This window comes from Rhipicephalus sanguineus, chromosome 4, assembly GCF_013339695.2.
Source record: "Rhipicephalus sanguineus isolate Rsan-2018 chromosome 4, BIME_Rsan_1.4, whole genome shotgun sequence".
NCBI lineage: Eukaryota > Metazoa > Arthropoda > Arachnida > Ixodida > Ixodidae > Rhipicephalus > Rhipicephalus sanguineus.
In genome coordinates this window covers 116918442-116945103 of record NC_051179.1, presented here as the reverse complement: position 1 = coordinate 116945103, position 26662 = coordinate 116918442, and the positions used below count along the sequence as shown (strand labels likewise).

General features: G+C 46.1%; 1 protein-coding gene, 1 long non-coding RNA gene and 7 other non-coding genes across 9 annotated transcripts; all 9 read right to left on the bottom strand.

Annotated features, from left to right (window-relative positions):
* Positions 1-1729: 1729 nt before the first annotated feature.
* Positions 1730-6312, bottom strand: LOC125758106 (uncharacterized). Its single transcript, XR_007415857.1, has 3 exons — positions 6267-6312; positions 5228-5332; positions 1730-1753 (listed from the first exon to the last, which is right to left on the bottom strand). It is a non-coding gene; the product is annotated as an uncharacterized LOC125758106 (long non-coding RNA).
* Positions 6313-9286: 2974 nt separating this feature from the next.
* LOC119391542 (activating signal cointegrator 1 complex subunit 2 homolog) lies at positions 9287-13176 on the bottom strand. The gene is made up of 2 exons (XM_037659220.1): positions 12772-13176; positions 9287-9526 (listed from the first exon to the last, which is right to left on the bottom strand). The coding sequence occupies exons 1-2, from the start codon at positions 13174-13176 to the stop codon at positions 9287-9289; spliced, it is 645 nt and encodes a 214-aa protein (XP_037515148.1).
* Positions 13177-15469: 2293 nt separating this feature from the next.
* Positions 15470-15542, bottom strand: Trnam-cau (transfer RNA methionine (anticodon CAU)). Its single transcript has one exon. It is a non-coding gene; the product is annotated as a tRNA-Met (tRNA).
* A 161-nt stretch (positions 15543-15703) lies between these two features.
* Trnam-cau (transfer RNA methionine (anticodon CAU)) lies at positions 15704-15776 on the bottom strand. The gene has a single exon. It is a non-coding gene; the product is annotated as a tRNA-Met (tRNA).
* Positions 15777-15940: 164 nt separating this feature from the next.
* Trnam-cau (transfer RNA methionine (anticodon CAU)) lies at positions 15941-16013 on the bottom strand. Its single transcript has one exon. It is a non-coding gene; the product is annotated as a tRNA-Met (tRNA).
* A 6995-nt stretch (positions 16014-23008) lies between these two features.
* Positions 23009-23081, bottom strand: Trnam-cau (transfer RNA methionine (anticodon CAU)). The gene has a single exon. It is a non-coding gene; the product is annotated as a tRNA-Met (tRNA).
* A 161-nt stretch (positions 23082-23242) lies between these two features.
* On the bottom strand, positions 23243-23315 carry Trnam-cau (transfer RNA methionine (anticodon CAU)). Its single transcript has one exon. It is a non-coding gene; the product is annotated as a tRNA-Met (tRNA).
* A 161-nt stretch (positions 23316-23476) lies between these two features.
* Trnam-cau (transfer RNA methionine (anticodon CAU)) lies at positions 23477-23549 on the bottom strand. Its single transcript has one exon. It is a non-coding gene; the product is annotated as a tRNA-Met (tRNA).
* A 161-nt stretch (positions 23550-23710) lies between these two features.
* Trnam-cau (transfer RNA methionine (anticodon CAU)) lies at positions 23711-23783 on the bottom strand. Its single transcript has one exon. It is a non-coding gene; the product is annotated as a tRNA-Met (tRNA).
* Between the last annotated feature and the right edge of the window lie 2879 nt (positions 23784-26662).

The window sequence follows — 26662 nt, the reverse complement described above, 5'->3', positions numbered from 1 at the left end:
GTCCCGCTGAGTTTGCGAACTCTTGCGTCTTGCGTGCAGCCTAAATCGCAGATATCAGTGTCGGGGTCGCTGGATGACAATTCACTCATCGTTGTTTACGTGCACCTCGAGTAGATGACAGAACTGCCGCTAGTGCGTCGCGAGTTCATGCCTCCCCGTGACGTCACATTGCGATGGCACGTCACTGAGAAGCCACACTCTCTATATCGAAACAGAAAGTGTTCTTTTAAAGGACCCCTGACACCGAATTTGGAAACTCGAGATGCTTGTGTTGTTTGATAGTCCTGCATGCGGGCGCACTTCTGACCGATTATGAGTGACGAGCGTTGCCTTTAAGATATTTTAATTTGGTTTTAAAGTAAGCCTGAGTGCTCATCTGAATTTTGAACTCCTATCAACATAACCACTAGTATGACGTAGACGTAGGCCCCTTGTGACGTTGCAGAGGTAAAGCAAGTGTTGTCGACGTCACAGACAGAAATATGCGCGGTGCATGCACTGTGGTATATTGCGAAGCATGTTTGCTTTCCCACCTTCTCCTTCTTCAGTACGTGTCGGCAGGCGGCGTGAGCTCTCCGTGTGTGTGTTCTACAACTGGCAGTTCAACAAGCGCGTGGCTGACGTCACCCAATACTGAGCGCACGTCATCACGCGTGCCCCGAGGCGCGACCGCCGCGGCGCGGCGCTAGTTTCTTATCCTCTTTCGGCGCGCGTTTTGAACCTACACTAAAAATGACCACAACTAACGCTGCTAGGATTATTTAGACATCACGTTGGAGGATTTACGGTGTCATTCCGTGATTACAAGACATAGACCTACTTATTACAACATAAATGTCCCAAACAAGAAATCGGCTGTCAGGGGCCCTTTAAGGCAGTGGTATTAGAAATATATACGAAGCATTCCCAGGCGCCACAGTACTCTTTTTAGGGTTTTCGACACGAGTGTTTTCATTTAGAGCCAGAATCCGCAAATACTTAACATTCGTGTCAGTACTCCTTTAAGAAGGCTGCTGTGGTTGCAAACCACAACACAGCAATACCAGGCAGCTATTGCAACAGGCTTTATTGCCTACGAGCACTGACGGCGCCAGGGGATTTGGGGGCTCAAAACCCCCGAAGTTTTTCTGTTTTGTATGCATATATATATAAACGCACACATACAAAAGGACGCACGAACCTATATAAAATGTTTGAACCCCCCTCCCCCCCCCCCCCAAAAAAAAAAATTGCTAGCTACGTCACTGTCTACGAGTAAGGAATGCAGTCAGCGCTTTAATTGTGAAGTAACCGCCCGAAAAAAATAACCACAGTGAGTGTGAATCGTGCCTCGCGGCTGGTCCGGCGACTAGGCGAATGCATGTTGCATTTTTTTAGCTATCTCTGAGGGCATGCAGGGTGAAAACGAGAAGCAGGCAGAACATAAAGAACGTCGTATCCTACTCACTCACGGTGTGTACGCTCTTAATGTTTTTGCCTTGCTTATACTCAAACAATGTTTCGATCGTGCACATGCCATACCTGAACTGTATCCTTCAATTGCGCGTTACCATCACTGTTGGTCTACGAATAAATAGAATGAGATATTAATGTTTCATGTTGCACCGCGCACTGCAACCGAGTTGTCCGTAAGTACACGGGAACGTAAATTCGCGATTTATTTGCGGTCACTGACAATTTCATGCAGAGAAAGATACGAAGTGTAGCATGTGCGGTTCATCGTACGCACCTCCCTCCTCTTCGCTTCCGCTTTCTGAAAAAGAAAAAAGAATATGGAGGACGGAACGTCGCGTCAGCAAATATAGTACGCACGTATTTCTTTGTTTTCGACCAAAGTGTAAGCAAAGCAGGCGTACATAGAAGATGCACGAAATAAGTCAGTAGTATACACATAGTGTTACAAAGCTTGCTGTTACCGAAATGTATTATAACCTAGTTAGAAGTACATCTAGACAACACTGAGAATAAAAGTGTGATAGTGGCCTAATCACGAAACAGTAAAGGCACACTTACGCTCGGTCAACCTGCGGCCATCAGTGCACTCGTGCGCTGGCCAACGCGGCCGGTAATTTAAAGGCGCGACATACTACGCCCGAAGTTGCCAGAAGTGCTCATTGATTGGCACGATTGTTTCTGTAACTATATACGTGACACAGAGGCAAACATGTTTATCGAGTGTCTTTGCCGCTTTATAAAAAAGAAAATGATGCCTCGTGCAACTCCTCCTTCTGCATGTTGCACTTTTCTCTGCTGTATTCAACATAATGGACGGCTTTTTCAAAATGGGTAACCGCTAAACCGCGATCAACAGTTCTGCGCACGAGAGACGATCGACGTTGCGCCTTCTTTCATTTTTTTTTTGGTTGAAGCATATATTCTGGGCGGATGACATCGTACACTTCAGGCTTGAATTTCTATAGGTTATCGGAAGCCCTTTTAAAATTGTGTTGAATGATCCAAGAAGGCGTATAAGTTTAAAGGGGCCCTGCAACACTTTTACGAGTACTCATGAAAGAACCTCCCCATCGTAGTTTACTGCCGCACAAATCGATTGCCGCAAACAAGGGCGTAGCCAGAAATTTTTTTCAGGGGGGGGGGGGGGGGTTCAACCACACTTTATGTATGTTCGTGCGTGCGTTTGTATGTGAGCGTGTATATATACGCGTGCAAAACTGAAAATTTTCGGGGGGGTTTGAACCCCCCAACCCCCCCCCCCTCCTGGCTACGCCCCTGGCCGCAAACATTTTTGGAATCCGTCAAGCACGAGCGGAGTTAGGCTTTGTCGCACGCTCAAGGAACTTTCTCTATCTCCTTACTCCCCAGCGAGCGTGCCGAAAGCTACACAGGGGTGTGTGTGTGTGTTTCAGGGGGGGGGGGGGGTGATAGAAGGGAGCACTTGCCTTTCCTGTCGTTACACAAGTAGTTGATTGCTTATAGTGCATTTATATATGAGAGCTTGTACAATGTCTACTGTTGTTTGGCAGATATAGTACCGGTTGATGTGGACGCCCTCACGTTGACGTCTACTGGCACATCTCCGTACCGACGATTAACGCCCATGATCATGATTTAACCCTTGCGGTAGCTGAAGTTCTTAGCATATACGTGGAGACCGCATATGGTGAATCCTGCGCAAAGATGGCATCAACAAGCACATGATAAACACTGATACTCGATATGCACTCCTTCGAAGTGTCGTGAAACGCGAAGAGAAACGCTACGCGCGTCGTGTCTTCCCTCTAACCTGGCCGTTAACTCTCACAGGGCGAGCGGGGAACGCGGTGCAACGCCCAGACAACTGTCGGAGAGCTATTTTTCGATATCAATAGATGCTATGAGCGAGGCGTGGGCTAAAGCCACCACCTCGCGGTGTGTTAAAGCGTTGACGAAATTACACTTCTATTGGAAACGTGCCGAATGCGACGGTCGTAGCATTTTTTCGAACCTGGTGGCACACATGTCACCGCCCCGTTATAAAGGGGACGCTAATAGCATCCATCCATCCATCCATGCAAGAGCACTGCGAGAGGAAAGTGTGAAAGATAAAAGCCGCGTTTATGTAGCTTGTGTTATGTGTTTGGCGGTAGCTCAGTGGGCTAAACGCCCGCCAGCCATCGTCACGGACCGAGAGATCATGGGTTCGACGCCGGTCAACAGAACTATAGTTTTTTCTTTGCCATTTGATTGTTTTCATTTTGCTGACGTATTTCCGTAACGGAAATACGTCATGAAAGTCTTGGTGGACCGCGGCATAAAACACTTTAGTGTTAAAATGGGAGTGCGAATTGGGGGGGGGGCCAGGCTGGACGCTGGGCTAGACTGGGACCCAGGGGGGCCGTAACTTTGGGAGACCAGTCCGCCAGCCGGGTCTTTATATCTCAGTTTGTGCTCCTTTATGACTTCTACCCACGCTTCTGGTCTCATCACCACATACTATGGGTGTGCCTGTAGTTCACCATAGGTGTGCCCCAACAACCTACCCGCACCACGACGTGCCACGGCGAGCGCATGTAGCGGCGCACCGCGGCGGACGCGGTAACGATGCAGCTCACGATGTGCAAATCAGCCAATGACAGTGGACTTTTGGTTTATGGCGCGGTCATTCGTATTTGTGGCACCGTTTGTCACGAAAGAGCGAGGGATTTCTAGCTGACTTTGAACTTTAATTGTAAATTTCTTACCACGTGCTGCGCTCACATGCTCACAGGAGCATCGACTACCGATCCGCAGCATGTTCTGATCCTGTTCGAAAAGTGTTGCAGGACCCCTTTAATAAGCCCGGTGTTTCAAATTATTTGCGCGCAGTGTGATTTTACGAACGAACAACTACGCCAGAAATTTTAGAGGCCATTAGGTTGCGCTAGTGCACCCCGTATGACACGTTACAGAGGTAAGGATAAGCGCGAATACACGCAAGGAAAAACTTCGTTTACAATGCCTCTTGAGGGAGCAAGAGGTTACTCTAAGGATACGCTTATAAAAGGCAAAATGTGGCTGTATTCTACGTTAATGAAAATGGCCGGCACGCACCTTATTATCTAAGACGTGGTCTTAACACTTGTTTTGTGGGTTTTGTTGTTATTGTTGAAACGAATTTTGAAGTGTGCCTTGCAAGCGCAGGTCCAGTGGTACCACCGGTGAGAGATATCGACTACAGAGATAATGGTAGATACCCATCTCTGGGTTCCTGGTTTAAGGATGAAGCATTGAACGTCATGTCTTAGTTTTATGGTCAACAATGCTGACATATTAAGATAACCCCAACAATAAGAAGCCAACGTTAACACTTTTGCCGGAAATCATGCAGCTTTTCTTCTGTAAATAAGCATTTGAAAGAACTAAGCAGAACGATTTATTCTTGCATGCGTGTTTTCAGTGCATACAGGCACTTTTCGCTTCTGTCGGCGGGACGGTTATCTTCGTGACACGGACACGAAGAAATCCGCATGCCCGTGTCATAAAGGTTTGCGCGAACTACCGTATTTACTCGAATGTAATGCGTTTTTTTTTTTTAGATTATTCCTACCTAAAGCCGACCCTCGCTATACAATCGAATACCGAAATTCTATTTTTCCTTCCTGGACGTAATGAAAAGTCACCTCTCGCGTTACAATCGTGGTCGCGTTGCAATCGAGTAAATACGGTATACAACTTCTACTTCTGGATGCGTGGCTGTAAAGCGAGTGACAGCCAGCTACAACGAGGATTCATAAAAATGGCCACTCACCGTCTTCCTCACTCTCCTCGTCCTCCTCACTCTCATCATCCGACAGGGCGGATAATATCTTTGGCGCGTACTGTGGGTCCTCGATGATGCGGCGCCAGTCAATGCCTGCGCAATGCCTCTCCGTATTGTATCCCATCGTTCATCTGTACACCCCGCACTTTGCCTCACTACTGTAGTTACACTTGATTTAGAACTGAGACGATTGGAGGAAGTCCGCCTTTATGTTGCTACTGATATTCACTTATAAACTGCAGCCGAATTAATTGGGCCGAAGATCTTTCTTTGTGCAGCCCTCCTGCGAAAAGAATTCAGCGTGCATCGAAAACCAGCAGTCCGGAGAGTAACACTGGTGTGGAAAGACAACGTCCTTTTTTCGCCGTCGAACATTGTTAGGCTCTCACACTGTTACTATTGTTTATTGGACCAATACCAACTTGCCTAATCTAGTACACTTCCAAATGCTGGCCGCTAAAAGTGCCTTGGTGTTACTCAGGCCCACCTAACATTGCGCCAAGTTAGTCACGTAAATACTTAAACAGCACTATGCTCGTAATAGCGGCAAGCCATTCTCGAGTTACCTTTATTCTTTGCCTACAGATACAATAGACATATTGATGCTCTTCCGTCAACACTTACTCTATTTTGTCGCGGGAAATTCGCGTAACGATATTGAATAATGTGGGCACTAGCATTTCTAAGGCCGTCGGTCCATTGCTTTGCTTGATGGTGGATGACACTGGCATTGATATTCCTGTATAGGAATCATTTACCCGGAAATGTTCGAGCCCTACACGCACGACTGTCCATAAACGAGACACGGAGATGACGCTCCTTTGAGGGAATATTTCAGCAAGCGTTCCTTTCGTCTTTTGTGCGGCTTAAAATTGCCCGCCCTCACTTACAAGCAGGAACACGTACTCAACGTCTTAAGACAGAGGAACGCTAAACGCAACAGCTCTGTCGGTTTAAAAAACCACATCATTTTGCTTCTCCCGCTACGCGAAATTGGATGTGGATATAGCGGTTGCTCCACTTTTACCTCTTTCCGATAGGACTTGCAAGATGTTGTCCACGGTAAGGTGCGCTGCGCAGAACAGACAAACAAGGATAAGAAATAGTGCCTCCAGTAACAGTTCCACGTTAATTGTGAACGCTTGTGTAATGCACAATAGGCATTACAATTACATGACAGACGACATGTCTAAGCATTGCTGGCACAAATCACATCAAGTGACTCAGTATCTAATATGGCCGCGCTTATTGCAATAAGACGCTGGGGTGCCACATTCCGCGTAGTAGCGCATCGCATTCATGCAAACGGGGACATTGTCATAGGAATTCTTGCACTGTCTCGTGTTCACTTTGCGGAAATAGCTGAAAGTGAGGTTAAATAGAAAAATGATTTCACTTGTGGTACTAAATGGCTGTTCCACGACAGAAAAGAACACTCTTGCCGCGAAAAGGAGCTCTGTAAGCCAGAAAATGTCCCGAAAAAAAAAAGACAAGTTGGGACACCGCCTTGAGTTTCCCGCACCATCTTTCCATGATGTCACAGATATTGTCCCTTGCGGGAATAAATTTCGTGACAGCGACAAGCTATATCAGGTGAGTTTGAGACCTCTGGCCTAGCATAACTTGATTTGTATGCTTCGCGACGGCTTGCTGTCGACCACGCGCATTAAAGGAGTGGTGACAGAAAATTTATGAACTTCTGTTTTTTGCTGCTAATCAGTGGCTACTGACTCGTTAATAGCGGCAACAAAACTCGTTTGCCCCAGCGCGAGACGATTGTTTAATGATATGCTCGTATGTTACGACCGGAGGAAGTTTCGATTTCGAAGAGCACTCGGTGACTCCGTGACGTAGTCGGCCTACTCGTTAACAAATACTATCAGGTGACCGCGAGAGCCAGTGACGAGTGACGAGAGCCAGTGACTGGCCAGCTTCTGCCATGTTGTCAGCGATGCTGTTTCGTTTGCTGTATTGAGCGTTGCGAGTGCTTGTTTCTTCAATCGTCAAACAACGTTGCTTATCTAGTGCGGCAATGGAAACAGCTGGGAAGAGTGTAAAAATCAGTCAGAAAACCTCTATTCTCTGCGCGAATCTAGCTGCGATTTTGTTCTCTTCATCGTCCAACTGAGGCGACATTTTCCGTGAGCAGCTGCAGCATTAGACGTGTTGAAACATTTTCGCTTCGATTATTTGTAAAGTAGCAGGTTGAGACGTGACGAAGGAAGCAGTGAAATCACAACATTGGCGCTCTGTGACACTTCTTATGTGTAACATGCAAGTGACGTGATGTACGCTTTACTAACTCGTATTTAGATTGGGCAACGCTGCGTTCCCAAGGCATACCAATACCACGTACGCCCGTCGGAACGCCGAAGCAGTTATCTGTCCACTAAGCAATACGATCCCGGCAGTAGAGAGCTGTAGCTTGTTTTTAGACTTCCTCTGCTGACGGCTGCAGCAGTAGCAGCAGCCGTGGAACCGGTAGCGACATCTTGTGGCGTTCTGTCCAGTTACAATATTTTTTAATGTTTTCTCCGTCGCGTTGCTGTTCTTGTCGCAAAAAAAAAGCAATGAGAATGCTGTGAGCTGCTAATTTTCTCAATGCTTATGCTTTACACAGAGTCAGTAAGCGGGTAAGTCACTGCAATGTTATTTTGTAGGTCTCTGGTTAGGCTATGCATCATCAGGTGTCGCCACCAGCGTTGTTCGTCTTTCTACACGCCTCCAGTAACCCGGCCAGAACTCGTGACGTACGTTTACAAAACGGCCCCTCTCGATGACATCATCGCTTTTTGCTTCTATTTCCGATTCGGAATTTCACGAACTTTAAAACTCAATTAAAATACTTTATGGGCCCTCTTTGTTGCTGATAGTGCACAGATGGCACATATATGCACCCATTAGTGTGATGCAACAGTCAAATTGTGTCCGAATTTTTGTGTCACCAGACTCACCACTCCTTTAAACTATAAAACGAAGCGCAACATCGATACCTCATGCGGTATTGTGTATATTAGTGCAAACTTTAGGCAAGATTGTGACTGTGGTGTTGGTCCCTGTAAAGCGACACCACTTTAGCTGTCAACATCAAACAACGGTTCAAAAGCACATTGGAACTATCTTTCCTCATAGCGTGACAAGGCACTTCTCAAGCTTTGTCGCGCTTTCTTTCACAACATCACGCCAGCTTGCCGTGACGGCGTGAAATTTTAAAGCGTTTACTCAGGCCTTTGTTGATTTTATTCGGTAAGTATTAACTACATTGTACTGTAAAGGTGCCAGTCACTGCACCTTGAAAATTTGACGCATATTTACTCAACCGCAATGACGCCCATTGAGGGAAAGAAAGCACTTCGAAATCTGTGATGTGATGTCAGACGATCGTACGGCAGCGGATTTCCGGCATGAAAAACGATAAAAACGAATATTGACTATTCTTTTAATGTCTGATAATAAAACCTACTGCTCGGATATAAATTAACGCAGAGTTTTCAACAAATACTGTACTTTCCTATATTGCCCCTTCAATATAGTTTTTCAGGACCAGTGAATAGCTCAATTGTTGCGGCAGTTTCTTAGTAAATCTCTCGCTTCGAAAAAGGGCATTCAGAAATGAACCATCTCAGCAGGCATCCACACCTCTAATTTAGCGTGCAATTTCCGAAGGAATTCCTTTCGAACTCGCAACGTAAAAATGTACAGAGAGAGAGAATAGCATGGTCCTTGCTTATCTCCAGTTTTGTGTGCGAATGCGTAGCTGCTCTTGAAGCATATTTTCTTACTACTAGAACAACGATTAATTCTGGCTCCCGGCTGCCCGGAAATCGTATCCTCATCACTTAATTTTAAAATGCGAAAGTAACAGATCAGAAAGAAGCGGGAGTGTTGATCAAAATGGCTGAAAATAGCTGTTAACGTGACAATAGATAGATAGATAGATAGATAGATAGATAGATAGATAGATAGATAGATAGATAGATAGATAGATAGATAGATAGATAGAATGTGTCTAATTCTGGGAATGAGGGACAATTGCCGCACCAGGATCTATTCCGGTGAACAGGTGCGCCGGCAAGGGTTGTTGCGCGGCTCCTGCAACCGGTGGCACAGCTTGAGGCGGCGCTGGGGCGAAGCCAGGTGGCCCGGGCTGATATTGTAGAGGTCCCAGTGGCTGAACTCCCGGTGCGCCCTGTGGCGCGGGCGCTGCATATGGGCCCTGTGGTGGGGCCGCGAATGGAGCTCGTGGTGGTAGGCCTCCTGGTGCTCCGCTGGGATAAGCTTGCGGCACTGCACGAACGAAGTGCAAGTGTTACGTAGTGACATCTGGGGCTTAACGTCCCAAAACCACGATATGATTATGAGAGACGCTCCGGAAATTTCGACCACCTGAGGATCTTTAACGTGCACCTAAATCTTAGTACACGGGCCTCAAACATTTTTGCCTCCATCGAAAAAGAAGCAGCCGCGGCCGGGATTCGATCCCGCGACCTTCGGGTCAGCAGTCGAGTGCCATAACCACTAGACCACCGTGGCGGGGCGCCTGTTATGTAGTAATTGCATTGTTAAACTACTGCACCTAAGCTAAGTTCACCGTAGTTCGCTTCGAAGGTCACGCAAAACAAAAATGTAAGATGGAACGGTAGACATCGTAGTACATCGGCAGGTTCCCTTCTGCACACTGTCATAGAGTGTAGGGGCATGAATGTTTTCACTCTGTGCCGTGATCCCTTGCGATGCGTTGGCGACGCGCTACCACGATGCGACCATCGTTATCTTGTGCAGTGTTCTCGTTGTTGCCCTCATCAAGTTTGCATCGTGTTTACGTCGTTCTCGTCTAAATGCCATTGTCGTACGTACCCTTGTTTCACGTGGACGCGCCGCGTCATTTTCTAGCACATAACCGAAACTCCAGCACGTCTGCCTAACGACATTCACCCGTCCAATGTTTCGCGTACCGCTCACAGCGTTCGCAATATCTGCAGATCTTCTATATACTGTATTTCCTTCTCACCGGTGCCAGTGAAGACGGTTCATGTGTAAAGCTGCAGAACAGTAATTACCAACGCGAAATTATACTGTCCTTATTAATAACGTCAGATTGGCATCAGTACTTTCTCACTGCATACATCTAACTAGTTTTTCGGTTCCCATTTTCTTTTTATAGACGTTTTAGGTTAGTGTGACAGGAAGCGGGAAATAAAGGTACTGGCTCACGTTTTGAGAAGTACGACGATAGGATGCGGCGGGAAATGGAAACTCCATTCGCGATGCGACGCTGGCTTTGGCATCTCAAAACGCAAGTGTTGTATTCTGAGCGCATCACTGGCGAGAAAGGAGATGCACAGCCGTACTCGCTGGCGGTGAACTGCTGAAGGCCCGCCTCTGCCCGACTAATCTTTATTCCGTATCAATCACTTGGTCTAGATAACGTCACCAATAAGTCGTACATATGTAGCATCATTGAATCAAGTGCTACTCAAAAATACTGCAGTGAACAGCCGAGTTCTGCGCACTGACCCAGGCGTTCATTAACTCGATGGGAAAGTGTCCGACGGGACTTTCGAAGCTATTTTAGTTTATTTGCATTGAGGATGCAAGCATTCCCAGGAACAGGGTTGCCACTGACTTTCGAGTAAATGTCGCCAAACGACAAGCAAAAAGTCGCCAAATGTCGCCATTGTTTTTTAGATTTCGCCAAAAACGTCGCCACTCTATGTGCGGCATACCTAGTAATAAAAATTTCTACTCACGTATATCCCCGTAGAATACAGTACCATCCAAGACCCTGAAATTATATTGACGTTTCTCAATGCCAGTCGTATCGCCCGCTTCACCATGGGAGTGCATGGTGCTGCTTCTCCGACTAGCCGCAAGATGTGCGTGGTGGCGCAAGGGTGAATGAATGAAACGCTTATGATATCCTTCCATCCCTGTCGGCTCGTTTCAAAGGTAAAAGTGTGGTAAATTAACCTGGGGCGCAAATTGGGAAAGCGTTGTTTGTAGACAGCTTTACGTACCCTTATATGAATTGAAAGGGTTAAAAGGTTTATTGAAGGTAACACGACAGAATTCTTATAGGAACCGATCATTAGTGAGTCTTACACCTTTTCAGTGTGAACTAATAAGACACCGGACGACACCGACCTTTTCTTATAGTCACTTATATCTACACGCGTCAATCCGATGCGTTATTAATGAACAGGTAGACAATCTAAAATGTTATATAGCAATTGTTTTCGTCGCACGCGCTCACCGAGAACAGTGGAAAATGCCTCAATAAATATTTTTATTGCACAAATAGCCGCGTATCCGCCTCTCTTCGCTTTTCCAAAACTGTCTTTACGAGCTGAATTGTGGGTACTGCAACAGTGAATAAGTCGCCAAGCTATTCAGAACAGTTGGAGCTTTGGCGGAACAAATGGTCGAAACACGCGGCCCACCCGTCGTCTAGCCCCTTCAGAAACGAAACTTTCTAGAGAAGCCTAAAGCACCTAAAGCCATTAACTTATAGTCAAACACTGCCCCTCGCGGTTTGCAAGGCAGTCCGCTGACCTACATTTCGCTAGAATGTCGCTGGGGCACGTTCAAGTAACTCCTGCATCTAGATGAATTGGAGATAAGCACGAGTTACAGGACGGACATACCGATTGGCTCGTGATGTGCACATTCTACTCGTGGGTCTAAAACCAAGAAAAATACAGAGAATGTTGCCGCTCATTCGTTGGGAAGACACTGAGCTTAGGACGCATAACGCAGGGGAGACCTAAGCCGAACATCGCTAAAAATTCGCCATGTCGCCATTCATAATTTTAGGTCGCCACGGGCCCCTCAAATTCGCCAATTTGGCGAAAAGTAGCCACCATTGGCAACCCTGCCCAGGAATGTGCCCGATTTTTTAAAGCGAAGCTGTCTTAGCGTACCCTGAGCCGTCGTCGTCGTCGTCGTAGTAATAGCAGTAGTAGTAGTAATTATTATTATTATTATTATTACTAGTAGTAGTAGTAGTAGTAGTAGGCATCACGCAGGTCACGTGACCAGGAGGGGCAGTGCATAAAGTAACATATAAACTTAATTGATGCTAAGTGATGATGATGGCACTACCTGCGTTCCTGTGTGGCAGTGATATTAATACGCGTTTTGGGCGAGTGGAATGGGCCACGGCCACATTGGAACGCTACCGCAGCGTTCCAGCGCAGCGGTGGATGGGCATATCGTCGCGCGGGATTCGCATGGCTAAACCTGAAGGACAAAGCAACAACAATGAAATCCTCAGTCAAAACTTTGCCGAAACTTAGTAGCAAAGTGTAATGCCCGATGAAAGGGGCGACCGGAGGTTTTGGCTGCGTGTAACCAGCCTATTTTTCTTTTTGCGTTCTATGTTCTCGAAGGAAACAGGATAGAGCGCTTCTTCTCACAACTTCTTTCTTTTTCCCGAACCCTCGCATTCTTATAGATGCAGGTGATCATTAATGCTGGTGTTATAAGTGACCTTTCACAGATCGCTTACCTCCTCGGGATCCCGGAAAACCGACGGGTTGGGCTGCACCTGGATAGGCGGATCCCGGGGCAATCTGGTACGCCGACGCAGCTGGTTGCTGTGGCTGAAACCGCGGCTGCTGTGGCTGGAACTGCTGCTGCGGTTGCTGGAACTGCTGCTGCGGTGGTTGCTGGAACTGCTGCTGTGGTTGAAACTGTTGTTGCTGCTGAAACTGCTGTTGTTGGAACTGCTGCTGTTGAGGTGCAAGGAATGTCTGTGGACCTCCTAACTGATGTCCCGGAACAGCGGCGCCAGGAAGCTGTTGCGCGCCCACAGGCAATGTGCCGTACCCGGGTGCAAACTGTGCCGGCGCAGCTGTGGGTGCCTGTTGCCCCGCAGCCACGCCCTGCTGCTGGAAGGAGCCAGGTTGTCCGGTGGGCGGGAATCGATTGCCGAACATGGTCGCATGCAGCCACTAAGAACTTTGCCTGACGTGGAGCTGCTGGTTATGACGATCTTGTTCTTGCTCTTGTTCACCTATAACTGTGGCTCACACCCACTGTGGGGAATTGGCCTAGAACTGAATAATTTTTGAAAATGTTATAGGGAGGTTATTGAATAGAAACATTACAAATTGTCCAGGAAATTTTGGTGCTTGAACAAATGTATAAAAAACAAAGTTATTTTTATTAGTAATAGATGCTAAAATAAATCAGCATTGACTCGAAGGAGCGCTGTTGTGTTGTTATAGTGGTTATAGTTCGTGATGACGCCAATGTTCGTTGTCTTCTTCTTATCTTAAGTATGGGTGATGGGTGATATTCAACACAGGGCTTGCCAAAAATGGCTAGAATCCCTGTGTGCCTTACAACGTTACTATTCCTACTACATTCAAACAGCATTTCGGTTTAGATTACAAATTATAAATAAGGGATTATTTAAACATGATATAATTTTGCATGACATTTTCGGACCATATATTAAACTCTTCAATGGTGAAGCAACCTCACCTGTGGCAGTACCCCAGAGTATAAGCCAAAAACAAAAGCATAAACTGTTCTGTTAATCCCAGGCCTAGATTTCGAAGAGGTTGTTAAAGAAATCTTTTTCTTGGAACACTGAAAGGGCCGCAAGATAGGCAGAAGGGTGAATTATTTACCCCTGATTACAAAAAGAGCAGAGAGTGAGAAACAGTTTCAGGAGAATTATGGTGCGTATTCATAGGAAGCACATCGCGATGTATATTCAGTGAATCAAATTCCGTTCGGCGTTGCGGACGACCACAGTCCTCAAATGGCAGAGCTGAACGGCGAGAGGTAGCACAGTAAAATTAATGCTTGAATCGGGTGATAATATTAATGATGATGATGGCCTACATTACTGACTCACACCATCCCGGTGGAACTGGCCAAGAAACGAATAAATTTCGACAAAAAAAATGGACGCATATGAACTGTGCGGCTATAGATAAATTTTAGAATAATGAATAATGGTACTTTATGAATTTCGAGTTAAAAACCACCCTGATTCAATTAAATATTTTGCAACAGCAGAGCAGACATCCCTGTGACAATGGCCCAATGAGGAGGCTCCCGAGAGACAGGATATTTGAAGTAGTAAGATCCAATTAATTTCTATTACATTGGATTTTACTACATCAAATATCCTGTCTCTCGGGAGCCTCCTCATTTCTATTACAGCCCCGCCACGGTGGTCTAGTGGTTATGGCGCTCGGCTGCTGACCCGAAGGTCGCGGGATCGAATCCCGGCCGCGGCGGCTGCATTTTCGATGGAGGCTAAAATGCTTGTGGCCCGTGTACTTAGATTTATGTGGTCCAAATTTCCGGAGCCCTCCACTACGGCGTCTCTCATAATCATCTCGTGGTTTTGGGACGTTAAACCCCAGATATTATTATTATTATTCATTTCTATTACATTCTTCTTTGAGAGTGTCTTTTCCGAGTAAACGACAGCGAATGCATTATAAAAATAGTGTTCGATTTATTCGTCGTTAACACAAAATGAACGCTCGTGAGAAAGTAGCCAGACCAGCACTGTGAATATAAGAGTTTCATTTTAGTGCGCGACAGCGTAATTTTGCAAACCTAAATTCCTCTTCTCCTGTAGATCAGGAATTTCTGCGCCAAGGGAATAAGAGCTATCGGTATTCGTTTAGATGATTAATTAAGCTGTTGCAAAATCTTGATTTATTGCTCGCCTTCTGAATCTATTAGCAGTTATGAGACTTGACAGCAGAACAATCGAGGAGGATCAGACCACTAAGAGCAGCTTTCGCCAAGCTGTCCACCATTTCAATTATTTTGATTCCTTTGTAGCCAAGCAACCAGATTAATTTTTATTAGTGTTAATTAAGTGAAAGGTAATAAAAGAATGAAAAGAACGCGGTACATGAGAAACGCTGTTTGCATAGAGTGCTGAGCACAAAGAAAAGTAGCCTGTTACAATGACCACTCTAGACGATGGCGCGCGGGCTGACATGATCATCTACAAAAATAAATCAAATATTCGAGAAATCGCGACCATTCATATCGTCTTTTGGGCCGTTAAACCTCAGATATCATTATTAATATTATTATTTCAGAAACCATGACCTTTTGAAAGCGCATTTAAACGCAACACTTAAACGCGAGAAAGTAAGATTAAAGAGTAACAGTGATTCACTTGCAGACATAACAGCACACTTTCCACGTGATTAAATTGTAGTAAGATATTAAAAAGTACTGCGCCGCCGTTGCCCCGGGTGAGGATCGAACTCACGACCTCCAGATTATGAGACCGACGCGCTGCCTACTGCGCTACCGAGGCGGACAGGAAGCATTGGCAAACACTCCCGGCGTGCTTAGTTCCCATAAGTAAAGGTCGAAAAAGTAAGAGTAAACAGTAACAGCGATTCATCTGCAGACATAACAGCACACTTTCCACATGATTAAACTGTAGTAAGATATTAAAAAGTACTGCGCCGCCGTTGCCCCGGGTGAGGATCGAACTCACGACCTTCAGATTATGAGACTGACGCGCTGCCTACTGCGCTACCGAGGCGGACAGGAAGCATTGGCAAACACTCCCGGCGTGCTTAGTTCCCATAAGTAAAGGTAAAAAAGAAAGTAAGAGTAAAGAGTAGCAGCGATTCATTTGCAGACATAACAGAACACTTTCCACATGATCAAACTGTATTAAGATAATAAAGAGTACTGCGCCGCCGTTGCCCCGGGTGAGGATCGAACTCACGACCTTCAGATTATGAGACTGGCGCGCTGCCTACTGCGCTACCGAGGCTTTTTTTTTTTTTTCGTTATCGCCAAGTTGCAATACAAAACCATGATACAAATCATAAAACAAACATTAACCAATCTTGGCCAATGCTTGACATTAAAAAGGTTTATGGCATATCAAACTGTCCAAGAGATACCACACTGGTTTGTCCGTCTTGTGTTTAAGGCTTTCACGTATATAAACAATGCTCTCATTGAAGTACTCTCTCGGTGACAGTATACAGATGTCTTCATGGCGCACTGCCATACGAGTCTTCCAAATGCTGTGTAGCATCATCACCATGATGATGCTACACAGCATCACCGTCCTGATGTTAATGCTGTGAGTCAACATTTTGTTAACTACAATTTGCGTCGATGCGTTACGGTAGCACATCTTTACCCCTTCCAATAAGATGGAACCTACATTGGCGTGTTCCATGACAAGGAGAAAAATTTCATGCGACGCCTTATCGAAAGCCTTCTCCAAGTCTAGTTGTATCATCGCAACTTTTTCCGAGAAGGCATCGCAGCACTCAAGGATCGTCCTTGCAAAGTGAATATTTCTTTTTATAGATCTCCCCTTTATCCCACACGTTTGGCGTGGACCTACTAAATGTCTTACTACATTTTTCAGCCTACTTGCCAGTATACCTTCGCATATATCTTGTAGTCTGTGTTGGTCAAGCTAACTGATCGATACTGTCGCACTGATAGCAGTTTTTCAGGATCACTCGATTTTGAGAGTAACACTGCAAGGCTTCGTCGAAAAGGTGGAGGGAGTACTTGCTTATCATACGCGTCCGTTATTACTTCATGTATGATACCGGCTAGCTCTTCCTTAAACGTCTTATAGAAACTTGCACCTAAACCATCTGGTCCTAGTGATTTACCATTGCTCAATTTTTCGATGGCTTTTTGTATTTCCGCGACCGTTATAGGGGCCTCCAAGTTTTCTCTCTCGCTATCATCGAGCTTAGGCATTTTCTGAAGAAAAAGTTCATCGAATCCTTCTGAAAAGCACATTTGCTGCCCCAACATTCCCTCATAATGGTTTTCAAAAGCTCGTAGGATTATTTCTTTTTCCCAGATTACGTTATTCTGGTACGTTATCACATTTATCTCATTTCTTGCAGCATAGCCCTCTTCGTTGGTTCTTCGCTGCACCAAAGCTTTTCTGCGCGTGTGCGGATAATGGCACCATTTCAACCTTTTTTAGGGGCGTAGCTCCTCTTAGTCTAACCTTGTCCCGCGTCAGGCGTAACCGGCAGTATCTCCCGAACAGTGTAATAGATGGCGCTGTCTCATAGAAGTACATACAAACTGCAGTTGAGTGATGATATTCTAGATGGCGCTGTACACAATCTGTGTCGTCATCACCATTTCTCGTCTCATTTCCTAGATGGCGTTGGTCCAATAGAAGTGTGTGCAATAGTGCACTTGTGTGAATCGCCACTAGATGGCGGTGAAAGTGCCGCTACTCTCCGATTGGCTGCTGCGCGGGCTGTGCCTGGGTGCGCGGGGAACGAGTGCCTCTCTCAGTCTCTTGGATCGTCGCCGTACGTGTCGGATCCTTGGTGGGCGAAGCGAGCGCGGCGCCTGGCGGATCCCGAACGGTGCGCGCCAATGACGCCGCGGCGCAACGTGCACTCCGAGCAGCGGACCCCGAAAGGCGAGCCCGAGAAGCGGCGGCGAAGCGAGCGCGGCGCCTGGCAAACGTTGATGGTGCTCGTGCGCGGGAAGCGGCGACCAAGCGGCGGCGTCAGCAGTCTCACATTCAAGGAGCCGACGCGCGGTTCAAGCGGGAATCTCTCGCTCATTTGTTTGGCCGCAGTTGCGACGTGCGTGATCGACTTTGGTTCGATAATAGCATCACCGCGGTTTGTGGCATCAGGAACGAGATCTTCACCGTACCTCACGTGTTTGCATGATGATTTTATCGGGCGAACTTCTCGGAGGATTAACGGTATCACCCATAACCTCCGGAGCTTCGCCCACCTCACCATCATTCACCTCGTGGATATGCTGCGATTTTTTCTTTGTACTTCTAACATTAAGCTTCCAGGAGCACTTCTCTCTTTGCTCAAGAGAAAATCTAGCTCAGCTTGTAGCTCCCTTTCTTTCCTTTTTTCTTTCTGTTTTATTACACACACATGATCTTTCAATAGCGTCTAAATTGATTTGCTCCCATAGGCGTGCGCACAGGGGGGGCAGGGGGGGGCGGCCGCCCCCCCCCCTAATAACCTAAGAGGGGGGGCGCAAAATCTGCCCCATACATTGACTCCCTATAGTCACCTAAGAGGGGGGAGGCGCAAAATCTGTCTCGTCCATTGACTTACAAGGGGGGCGGGGGCGCTGCGATGAACCTTCGCCCCCCCCCCCCCCCTGATGGACAACCCTGCGCACGCCTATGGTTGCTTCTTAAAATATTCCCACACTTCGCAGCAACTTGTTTTGGGCCTTTCTTGTTACGCCCTAAAACTATTCTTTACTTTGCTTACGAATACTTCATCCTCTAAAAGTTTATCATTAAATTTGCACAGTGACCAATTAAACTTTGAGAGCTTCTTCGGACCTATCAAAACGTGGACTGCACTGTGGTCACTGAATGACACATTTAATACGGCATAGTCGCTACAGTGCGATATAATTGGGGTTGAAACAAATTCTGTCTAACTTCGCATGACTATCTCGCTGGTAGTGTGTGAACTTTGGAATTTTTGTATTTGCAAATACATAACCAACATCTGTACTTTCATGCTCTTCTATCATTCTTACAAGAGCTCTTGCACTAGCATCATAAATCGGTGGTGCACGTACACGATCCTCCACATTACACACACAGTTAAAATCACCCATCATTATAATAAACCCTTCTGTTCTCAATTAGCCATCCAAAATATCAAGAAAGCTCGTCCGGTCGCTTATTCCATACGGTGCGTACAAACCGATAACACGCCACTTCATTGCACAAAACAATAAATCGCACACAATCAGGCGTCCATTCTCATCCGTTATAACACTTGCAATTGTTTCCCCAACGTTTCTCTAATCAGGAGTGCACAGGCGCCGGCTCTTCCGCATGCATGAGATACGCACACAAGATATAGCGCGACGTGAAAAGATTTACCATTCTGTTCGTTCCTTCCTCACTTTCTATCTTTGTCTCTTGCAATGCAATAATATCAAGATCTTTATCGTCAAGAAGGCGTCGTAGCTGATATTGCTTCCTTCGTCCTGACAGTCCCCTTACATTGATAGTAGGTAATCGCAAGGGCTTGTCTATGCGAATCATTTTGTTGTGACGAAGAGGCGGACAGAGCTACACTCAAGCCCGTCACTCAGCACGTGATACGAAATAACTTTTACGGTCGAAAATGTAAAAGAATGAAAAAAAGGAAAGGAAAAAGAAAAGAAAAAGTAAAAAGAAACAAAAGACCTAATTTGGTGCTGTGTCAGTCGCTTTCCGGCTCGGTGGCAAATTCGGTGGCGGTCTCAAGGTCATCCGACGATATGGCGTCTTTGGCATCGGTTCCTTCGTGCTGGTATCCCCCGCACTTCCTTAGGGGTCTTCTTCAAGGGTTCGTTTTAACGGCGCCCCACTTGTGTCCATCGACGTCTCATCGGTAGTCATCTTCAAATCCCTCTCCGAGCTCCTGTCTGTCTTTTCATCGGTGTCGACTTTGGCGATCTTCGCAGGCAACTTCGGTGTTTCTTTGTCCGCCGCATGCACCACCGTTTCCGGAGTTGTAGCTTGCGGCGCCATCATTGATCCGCTGGCGACTTCTTCGGCGTCTGCTTCATGCATTAAGTGTTCGCGGTTTACTTCATCACCTTTCGGAGGGCCAGCTACATTGGCGTAGGTTCGCACGCATTCGCTTTCTTCATGACCGAAACGTTTACACACCGCGCAACGGGGCACACGACAGTCTCTTCTTATATGTCCCGTTCGGTTGCATCGCAGGCATAACGGGGCTCGTCCGGGTGCGACCAGAAGCGACATGATGCCGCCGATGCATGGCTGGTGCAGTAAATCATCCACAGTCACGCCCGGCTTTAACTTCAGGCAAACAGTGCGCGTCGATGAGCCCTTGTCTTGGATGCCTTGAATGCGCCAGCGTTCACGGGTAACTTCTTTCACTTTCCCATACGGGCTTAGTGCCGAGCAAACTTCCTCGTCGTGAATGTTGTGCAGAAGCCAGTTAGAACTTAAGACGAACGTCCTGGCTCCACGGGTCCACGACGAGGCATCTTCGGTCCTTCGCCTTCAAGTGACCTTGGCACAGTACCTTTTTCACTGCTTCAGCACTTGAAAAAGTCACCGCCCACACGTGGTTCATCTGGAACGCTCCGAGGGCCACAAACTCGGTCAGCAATCCCTGACGGGCCAACGTGTCACGAAAATCTTCGGCCCGGTATAGCCTGGCTCTTATGTCCCCGTGCAGAAAAACAGTATTTAAAACGCACGGACCTGTAGGCAATTGCGGTAGAACCACCTGGTAATCCTTAGAGCTGCTGCTTTCCATCCCGTTTCCGCGGCTCAAAGCTGCTGTCACCGCCCCTACGGAGCACATGAAAACACGTCCTATCGCTAGCGCGGCCGGAAGTGGCATTCCTGCGCTACCGAGGCGGACAGGAAGCATATATAGGGAAACACACCCGGCATCCTTAGTTCCAATGAAGTAAAGGTCTAAAAGTAAGATTACAGGTGAGAGTGATTCATATGCACACATAACCAGGGTGTCGGAACGAAATGTTTTTCGTTTCGGTTTTAGTTTCGTTCCACCGCAAAAAGTTCCGTTTCGTTTCTGTTCCGGAACGAAAAAAAAAGATGTTCCGTAACGGTTCGTAACGGTTTTCTTTATGGAAAAATTTGAAGTTAAGGTAATCATAACGAACATTGGATTTGTGATGTAGTTACTTGCCCTGGTCTTAGGAAAGCGGGACAAGGGTAAAATACGTTCTTCAGAGGAGCGGGAGTTACTGTACCACGAATTTCTACCAACTAGCACAAACCAGTATTAATTTCAAAGTCATAGTATTTATTTTCTCAAAAGACAAATACGAATTTTTTAGTGGGCTCAATGCTTTGTGTCAAGGGAGTGAGCACGATCTCAGAAGCAGCACGTCATTGAGTGTACTCTCTGATGTGCGAGACCACTGTTCTGATAAAGAGATCGCCAGGCCTGCGCGACACACGCAGCACAGTCACAACGAAAGCTGAAAGAGCGGACTTCGTAGAGCCCGCTGGAGAGTCTCTTGGGGCAATAACACAAGTACACATGCAAGGTACCCACTACGCCATAAATCATCCCAATTCTTCTGAAGTAGAGAAGTTCCCACTATGCCATTTTTCGTCATTCTTCGGAGTCTCGTGGTACACGCTACACATCTGTAAGGCATTATGTGCACTTTGCGCTGTGACTGATGGTGATGAAGAATTATGGCTGAGCACTTTGCAGTAGGTGGGAAGCAGTGTGGCAGAATGGGCGCCTCCATTCCATTTCAATTATTAGAACTTGCCGCAATTCCATTCCTTTCAATTCCTCGGAATGAAAAAACTTAGCCCATTCGCACTCCGGGTATGGCCGGGCAGTTCAATTCCATCAATATTATTCCTCCACGTAAGAAAGGCATCTTGATAGTTTTATTGAGTTAACAATGAACGCCCTATATAGCTGATGTCATTAGATGCATTAAGAACTGCAAGAGTACGCAAAACAGGTTACCAAAGTCGAGGGATAGAAGCTAGGTTACATATCTCGTGCAGTACAACCACCCTACTAATTCCCATAGGGGCAGTTCTCCCGCTACCTATAGTATTTGCATGGTCAGCATGTTTGAACGAATGGTGGTGTTTTAATATTGTTTATGCTTAAATGTGTTAATGCTAAAATGACGACGTAGCCTATTTTTATGCTGACAAAAGTAGTATTCAAGAAGACTAAGCAGTTTTGCCACGCGTCTGGAGCGGTTGTGAATATGGACAAAAATAAGATTTGGTTAATGAGGAAGGAATAAGACCCTCTAGATCCATGGTATTAGTTGGAACAGTGCACCGCTCGGGAACCTTGTGCCTTTGTATCGAATACGGAACACTGGGCCGCACTGCTCGTCAGCACTCACGCTTGTCAAGCGCTCCTCGCAAGCACAGAAGCACTAGCGTGGCACTGTGGTGGAAGACCCGACTGCCACGCAGAGGGCGCGGGTTGAAATGCCATCCGATCCTAGAAATTTGTTTCTCATTTATTTCTTTTATATCACGCGATAGCGGTCACGGACACCGGCGGCGGTGGACAACTATGGCGCAAAATCAGCCGTTGTGATCTCATGACAGCTTTCGCTGTAACAAACTTCAGCGCCGACAATGCCCTCTCTACGCTGGCCTGCGTGACAGGCGCGCAAAAATCCACTTGCGTTAATATAAACATCTCTGGTTGCCACTGTTTTCGTTTTTCGCACAATTTCAACATATCTTTGCTTTGGAATTCCTGCCTGAGGTACGCGTTAATACCGTACCCTGAGATATGCTCACATTGCACGAGCTCAGTTGCTCCGGATTGCGAAGTTTTCTCGTGAACCGAAAAACGATTGGAAAAATTTCGTTTTCACTCCGGAACGAAATAATCGATAAAGTTTCGGTTACGTTTTCGTTCCAGTCCAAAATATCGTTTTTTTTTCGTTTTTCGTTTTCGGTTTTCGTTCCGTTCCGACACCCTGCACATAACAGCACACTTTCCATGTCATTAAAATGTACTAAGAGAATAAAAAGTACTGCGCTGCCTTTGCCCCGGGGGAGGATCGAACTAACGACCTTCAGATTATGAGACTGACGCGCTGCCTACTGCGCTACCGAGGCGGACAGGAAGCATAAGGAAACACACCCGGCATTCTTAGCTCCAATGAGGTAAATGTCTAAAAGTAAGATTACAGGGTGAGAGTGATTCATATGGACACACAACAGCACACTTTTCATGTCATTAAAATGTACTAAGAGAATAAAAAGTACTGCGCCGCCTTTGCCTCGGGTGAGGATCGAACTCACGACCTTCAGATTATGAGACTGACGCGCTGCCTACTGCGCTACCGAGGCGGACAGGAAGCATAAGGAAACACACCCGGCATTCTTAGCTCCAATGAGGTAAATGTCTAAAAGTAAGGTTACAGGGCGAGAGTGATTCATATGGAGACACAACAGCACACTTTCCATGTCATTAAAATGTACTAAGAGAATAAAAAGTACTGCGCCGCCTTTGCCTCGGGTGAGGATCGAACTCACGACCTTCAGATTATGAGACTGACGCGCTGCCTACTGCGCTACCGAGGCGGACAGGAAGCATAAGGAAACACACCCGGCATTCTTAGCTCCAATGAGGTAAATGTCTAAAAGTAAGATTACAGGGTGAGAGTGATTCATATGGACACACAACAGCACACTTTCCATGTCATTAAAATGTACTAAGAGAATAAAAAGTACTGCGCCGCCTTTGCCTCGGGTGAGGATCGAACTCACGACCTTCAGATTATGAGACTGACGCGCTGCCTACTGCGCTACCGAGGCGGACAGGAAGCATAAGGAAACACACCCGGCATTCTTAGCTCCAATGAGGTAAATGTCTAAAAGTAAGGTTACAGGGCGAGAGTGATTCATATGGACACACAACAGCACACTTTCCATGTCATTAAAATGTACTAAGAGAATAAAAAGTACTGCGCCGCCTTTGCCTCGGGTGAGGATCGAACTCACGACCTTCAGATTATGAGACTGACGCGCTGCCTACTGCGCTACCGAGGCTTTTTTTTTTCTTTATTGCTTTTTACAACCACAACCAAAATGATCACATACAGAATATATACATTTTATAAAAACACTTAGCCAGCGCGTATGCTTTAAAACGGCTTCACAGAAGCCAATTGATCAAGTACAGGTAGCCACTCTGGAGGTTCAGGCTGTGCATTGAATAAGTCTCGTGTGTACAGCATACTCTCAACAAAATAGTCCCTCGCTGAGTGAGCCTCTATATGAACATGTCGGATATCCATTCTTGTCTTCCATACGCTATGCATGCAAAGCAACATTAGCATGTCACTCGGCACTTCCCCTGTACCTGTACATGGAAGAAAGCGAATTCCGAATGCGCTAATAGGTAATTCTTTTTTTAGTGTCCGTTGTAGCACATCCCACAAGAATACAGCATCGTGGCAATCGAGGAAAATATGCTCTATCGTTTCTGGTTTCCCGCATATTAAACAGTTCACTGACCAGGGTACAAAGAGCCCTTTACTTTGTAACCATGGCAACACAGGGAGAGTGCCGGTATGCACCTGAAAAAAGAAGGTTTTGACTGAGGGTCTAACCGGCATTCTTTTAACACGCTTTAACACATCGCGCTCAGGACCCAGCCTGTACGGAGCTCGATATAATGGTAATGGCAAAAACACATCCCGAAGATCACGATACAGTTTCTTTTTGGTGACATCAGACAAGTATTCATAAGAAAATCTTTCCTTGAGCAGGCGTGTAGACGAAACAACTTCACGCAAATAAGGACTCAGCGGTCCAGCTTCAAAAGAAAAGGACGACACAACAAAATCGGGTAGGGCATTCTGCAATCGCGCTTGGATCACAGTTCTCAAAAAAATATCAGTTTGATCCCGAACAAAAACGAATCTGCTCACCAGCTGTTTAAGGAACAGATGCAATAGCCCTAGGCCACCATTTTTCACCTTATGAAATAAATTGCACCGGCTCGTGCGCTCCCACTGCGATCCTCATATATAGGTCGCGAATACTCGGTGCATTTTCTGAACCGAAGTTCGGGTCATGGTTAACACTTGCAGAACATAAAAAACTTTGGCAATCAAAAATACATTGCAAACAGACGCTCTTGCAAACATCGAGAAATTGCGGCCACCCCACTTGTCGGTACAATTTTTGATGCGTTTGTTTTCCTCAGACCAGTACTCAGTAGCATTCCGGTAATGGTCTAAAGGAACGCCGAGGTACTTTCCCGGCGTGATTTTCCAATTCATATTACAATAAACCTCAGGTGTGCTCTGCCAATTGCCATGCCAACAGCCAAGGCACTTTGGCCAACTGATTGCACTACCGGTCGTTGCGCAGAAATCTGTAGCTATTCTTACAACTTCTTGCACACTTTCTTTGTCAGTGCAGAACACGGCAATATCGTCAGCATAGGCTAATATTCTGGTTTCACTACTCAAAAAGGAATACCCTCTTACACTAGGGGTTGCAAGCATACGTAAACAAAATGGCTCCAAGTATAGCGCGAAAAGGAGAGGCGACAGAGCACATCCTTGTTTCACGCTCGAGCGCACTGGAATAGAAGCAGTTAATTCTTTATTGATTACTAACTTAGCCGTACACTCATGGTACACCATTTTAACACCTTCGGTAATAACAGATCCAACATTCACATGCTCCAACAATAAAAACAAAACTTCGTGTACAACTTTGTCAAACGCTTTATGCAGATCTAGCTGAATCATGGCCACGCGGTCATGCATTGCGTCACAGCATTCCAGGATACTTCTGGCTATGTGTATGTTCGTGAAGATGGTTCTGCCTTTAATACCACATGTCTGATGTGGGCCGACTAGGGACGTGATAACACTTTGGAGCCGTGTAGCTAACACCTTCATGTATATTTTATAGTCGGTGTTGGTCAGACTAATGGGCCGATAAGACTCTACTGAACTTAACTTTGCAGGATCCTCAGTTTTGGGTATCAATACTACGTGAGCAGTCCTAAATGAGTGAGGTGCCTGTTTCTTCTCATAGCATTCTGTGATAACTCGATGTAATGCTACTGCCATTTCTGTCTTAAAATGTTTGTATATGGCAGCACCCAGGCCGTCCGGCCCCGGTGACTTGCCGTTACTTAGACCGTCTATAGCTGCTTCAATTTCCGCCACCGTAATTTCTGCTTCTATTAACTCCCTCTCAGAGTCTTCCAATCTTGGCATAAGGGCCAGAAAGTCCTCTTTGAAGCGCTTGGGGTCGTTAATTTTATTTCTCAGAAGTTCCGTGTAAAACTCAACAAAAGCAAGATTTATCTCTGCACGGTCACGTGTAGTGTGATTGCGATACCGTATTTCAGTTATCTCTTTGTTTGCTGCATGTTTCTTTTCTTTACTGAGCACTCGTTTAGTGGGCGTTTCGCCCATCCACAATCGTTCAGTGCGTGCTCTTATCATTGCTCCGCGGTACTTATCTTCGTCGATAAATTCGAGCTTTGCTTTCACCTCCTTTATTTCTTTTTTGAACTTTCACGGCGCTTCGTTTTCTACGCTTAACATGTAGTCCAGCTCACTTTGTAACTGCTTCTCTTGTTGCCTTTCCTTGTGACGTAATACACAGGCTCTTTCGATGGCAACCATCTTTACGTCACACTTAAACTGCTCCCACACAGACATGAAGTTGTTGGTTTCTAAACGAAGAGCATTTGTAAGACATTCTTTGGTTTTCGTGACAAATACTTCATCTTGCAGTAGCTTTTCATTAAATTTCCATAGAAACCAATTAAACATCGCAGCCTTTCGTTTTTCGCCAATATTAACCGTGACCATACAATGATCACTAAAACTAAGGTGCTGCGTTTCATAGGATGAGCATAGAGGTACCAACTTCGCCGACAAATATATTCTGTCTAA